This window comes from Pteropus vampyrus, unplaced genomic scaffold (assembly GCF_000151845.1).
Source record: "Pteropus vampyrus isolate Shadow unplaced genomic scaffold, Pvam_2.0 Scaffold212, whole genome shotgun sequence".
In the NCBI taxonomy this organism is placed as follows: Eukaryota; Metazoa; Chordata; class Mammalia; order Chiroptera; family Pteropodidae; genus Pteropus; species Pteropus vampyrus.
The window spans coordinates 1,509,559-1,513,066 of NW_011888993.1; the positions used below are offsets into that span (position 1 = coordinate 1,509,559).

At 58.0% G+C, this 3,508-nt stretch overlaps 1 protein-coding gene across 1 annotated transcript in view; it reads right to left on the bottom strand.

The window, feature by feature from the left end:
- Positions 1-2,423: 2,423 nt before the first annotated feature.
- Positions 2,424-3,508, bottom strand: part of LOC111747127 (zinc finger RNA-binding protein 2-like) — a 2,680-nt gene continuing 1,595 nt past the window's right edge. The window contains exon 2 of the mRNA XM_023538102.1: positions 2,424-2,924. Within this exon, the coding sequence (XP_023393870.1) occupies positions 2,730-2,924 (195 nt within the window). The 3' untranslated portion in view covers positions 2,424-2,729. The remainder of the gene's footprint in view (positions 2,925-3,508) is intronic.

The following is a 3,508-nucleotide window of genomic DNA, read 5'->3' on the forward strand; positions in this document are numbered from 1 at the left end:
GAGCCCCAGGCAAAGCTCGGGGTTGGGGTGCCTCTGCCCTTCAAAGACTCCTCTGTCAGACTTCTGGTCTAGGGTTTTGGCTTCACTCAGTCGCCAGGGAGAGCGGGAAGAAATGCCTTCTCTGCACCCTGGCTTTCCGCGCCAGGTGGGTGAATACGGCTCACTTTGCAAAGCAGATGCAAGGCAGTGGGGGGTCCTCACGCGTGAGCTGAGGGGTGAGCTCACTTTACCGTGACACTTTGTAACTCACTTTGTTTCCAGGGAACAAACACTATGGTGAAAGGAAACTAAGGAGTGGAATTGGCCAGATGCCAAAGGGCCGATACCGCACGAATCAGGACAGGCTGCGCCACGGAGACAGACGGTGACATTGTGGGGCCGGGGCTGCAGCAGGGGGTGGTATGTAAGGTGGCAGATTTCTGTTCTGGGTGAGAAAAACTTCTGCAAACGTACTTAGTGTCGCTGTCACTGTATCACGCACATAAAAAATGGTTTCATGCTACGAGTGTTTCACCGCAGTAAAAATATAACAATGAGAAACGGAAATGAAAAGGAAGCCGCCGAGAGAGAAAGGACGTGGAAACACTGACTCTTGCTCGGATTATTTAAATCCCGTAATGACTCATGCCGAGGCACAGGACTCTTCTGGAAGTCCCCTGATAATCACAGGGCCTGGAACGATGACTCAGGTGAGCACTAAGTGGCCGCTTCTGCTTGGTGAGGCGGAGGGGTCAGGGCAGAATCGCACTTATCTCCAGAGGTGATTTGTGTTTTCTGAACTGTTTCTAGATACACCTTTGGTTGGTGTCAGAACACCAGCTCTCACCAACCGGGACTAAATCTCCCTTTGAACCCGGGGGCTGCAGCCCTGGGGCGGGACTCAGTGAACTTCCTGCCTGCGGGCCGGAAAGCCCCAGCCACCAGAGGCCCAAAGCCGATGGGGGAGGGGCCGCCTCTGCTCCTCCTGGCAGCCACTTCCTGTGAGAACCCCCACCAACCCGCCCGGGAGGGCAGCCCCCCACCTCCTCCAAGTCCCCCAGGCCTAGGGATACCGAGGGCGACCTCTATTACCTGAGCTCAGCACCCTCTTGCGCTGGGCTTCCAGAATTCTCCAGGGCCAGCGCATCGGACACCAGCCTGAGGGCGCGCTCCACGTGAGATACAGCCTTCCTGACGGCCAGGAGCTCCAACTCTGAGGGGTAGATAGCAGCATGCTTGCACATGATGTGTCGGTCATCACTGGACTCCGGCCGCCGTGAAGGCTGCGGGGAGAGGTAGTCATCACGGCGGGGCTGACAGATCCCCCAGACCCGGCGGGCGGGGGCCGCGACAGTGTCAGCCCTGCAAAAGTACAGCACACGTGGCAGGTGGTCACAGGGCTGGGGGTGGGGAGCCAGGCTGAGGAATGGAGGGGACCCACAAGTGGTGACTGAGGAGGGCCCCGGGGCCTCCTCTGAGGGCTGCGGGGGGCTAGTGGGCTCCCCTGTGGTGATATTCTTACATTTCACAGCCAGAGGCTTTTCAACCAACTCAGTGGGCCTGTCCCCTCAGCAAGGTCAAAATCTAAGGTGGCTGTGTGGTCAGAGAGATGCCGAAGGACCCCCAAGGGATGTGACAACCGGGACCTTAGGAAGTTAAAGCGACCACTGTGGCGGGCAGCAGGGCTGGGGCATGGAGCTCCTATCGGTGACCAGCAATGAGGGGTGGGTGCCCCTTTAGGGGTCTTGGTACAAAACTCCACTCCTCATCCCCTGAACACTCGGATCCTAGTGAACTTATGAGGACATCACCCGCCCCGTGGGCCACTGCCACTGGAGACATTTCAGCACACGATCACCACCCACCGGAGGTGTGGTGGTGGGTGCTTCCAGCCTGCTCATGAGGGGAGGAGGGTGCTCGCTGGGTGGCGAGTGTCCTGGGTGCTTGTCCTGGGCCTGTGTCTTCTCCTCCAGCCGCCTCCTGCACAGGTCATAGCGCCTGCATGGAAGCAAGAGGACAAGGAGCTATCAGCAGCTGCAGGACCCTTGGCCTGTCGCGTCGGAGCCGGCAGCATGAGGAAGCTGTGTGGCTCCTGCTGCCTGGTCCTCAGGCTGAGCAAGGCTGGCAGCCATCGAGGAGAGGCAGCAGCCAACGGGACCCCACTGGAGCCCAAAACAAAGTCCTGCACAAATGCCCCCCACGTGCCAGGGAGACGGAGGCCGCAAAGGCCAGGAGGACACAGAACAAAGGCCACTGCTGGGGAGGGAGGAGCCAGCGCCAGCGGTTGCAGCCCCAAGTCTGCCCCGAGCTTCGTGCCTCGGTTCAGAGGCTGTAGCGGCTCTTCTGTGAATCAAACACCGTGTCACAAAATGCTTTGGAATTGAATTGCTCTAGAGGATGGAGGATGACATCAAATGTGTGGGACATCAGGAGACACCAGGGGTCAGGGGACACCAGGGGTTGGGGGACATGCAGACACCAAGGCATTCCTGTGAATCAGGCCCTAGAGTGCCAGCCCATGGCTGTCAGTATCACGCTATCCCTCACTTATTAGGTGACTCACACTAACTAATTAAGGCAGATCTTCGGAGTGACCTGCACACAGGGATCTGGCCAGCTCTAAAGTCCTCCGCGTCCCCATGAGTGCCATGTCCCCTGCCCAGCTCGCAGGGCACGAGCACCGGGTCCTCAGGCATGGAGGCGACAGCAGCACCCCCACTTGAGCACGCGAGCGAGTAGAGCTTTGGAGCTCAAAGCCACCGGGGCAGAGGGCTGTCGGGGGGCTGGGGGGCGAGGACCCCGTACCGCATCTCCGCGTGCCAGCGCCGCAGCTCCTCCAGCCGCTTCCTGGTCAGCTGCCGCTGCTTCCGCCTCCTCTCCTCCAGGAGCTTCTGGACTCTGCTGCTGGGCTTGATGGCGATCGGAAGGTCAGGGTTCACTTTTTTCTGGAAGGAAAGGAAGGGCTGTGAGATCGGCGACTGTCACTTAGAAGAGAATGCCAGGGTGTCTCTGGACCCAGGGAGAGGCCCCACGACTGACACCCTTCTGCTGGATTTAGACAACGGTTGGGTTTCAATACCCCAGAATCTTAACACTCCTCATCCCCAAAAGCACTGGCAGGAAAGGAAACTAGCACGGGGGACAAAACGCAACTGACAGTCTGAGTGACAGACGCGAAGCCTGCCAACAATGAAAGCTGAACCCCGTCTACAAGTCCGACGGGGCAGCCGAAGGCGCTGCGCACCACCGGCGAGCAACCGCGGCGATCACTGAATAGTCGCTGAAAGTTCAACAAAAAATGCTCATTTCCAATCAAAATAATTCAGGGCAAACACCATCTGTGTGAAATCCAGCCATGTATAACTCGATAGCATTGCCTTCATTCACTGAACTTCGTTTTCAGCACTTAATTTCATCATTCAGAAAGCGGAGTGCTGTCTAAGGATCATTTGGTAGCAGAAATGACCCAGTGTCCACCAACAGGTGACCGATACGCAAGAACATCGGTCACGGGAACATCACTCGGCCA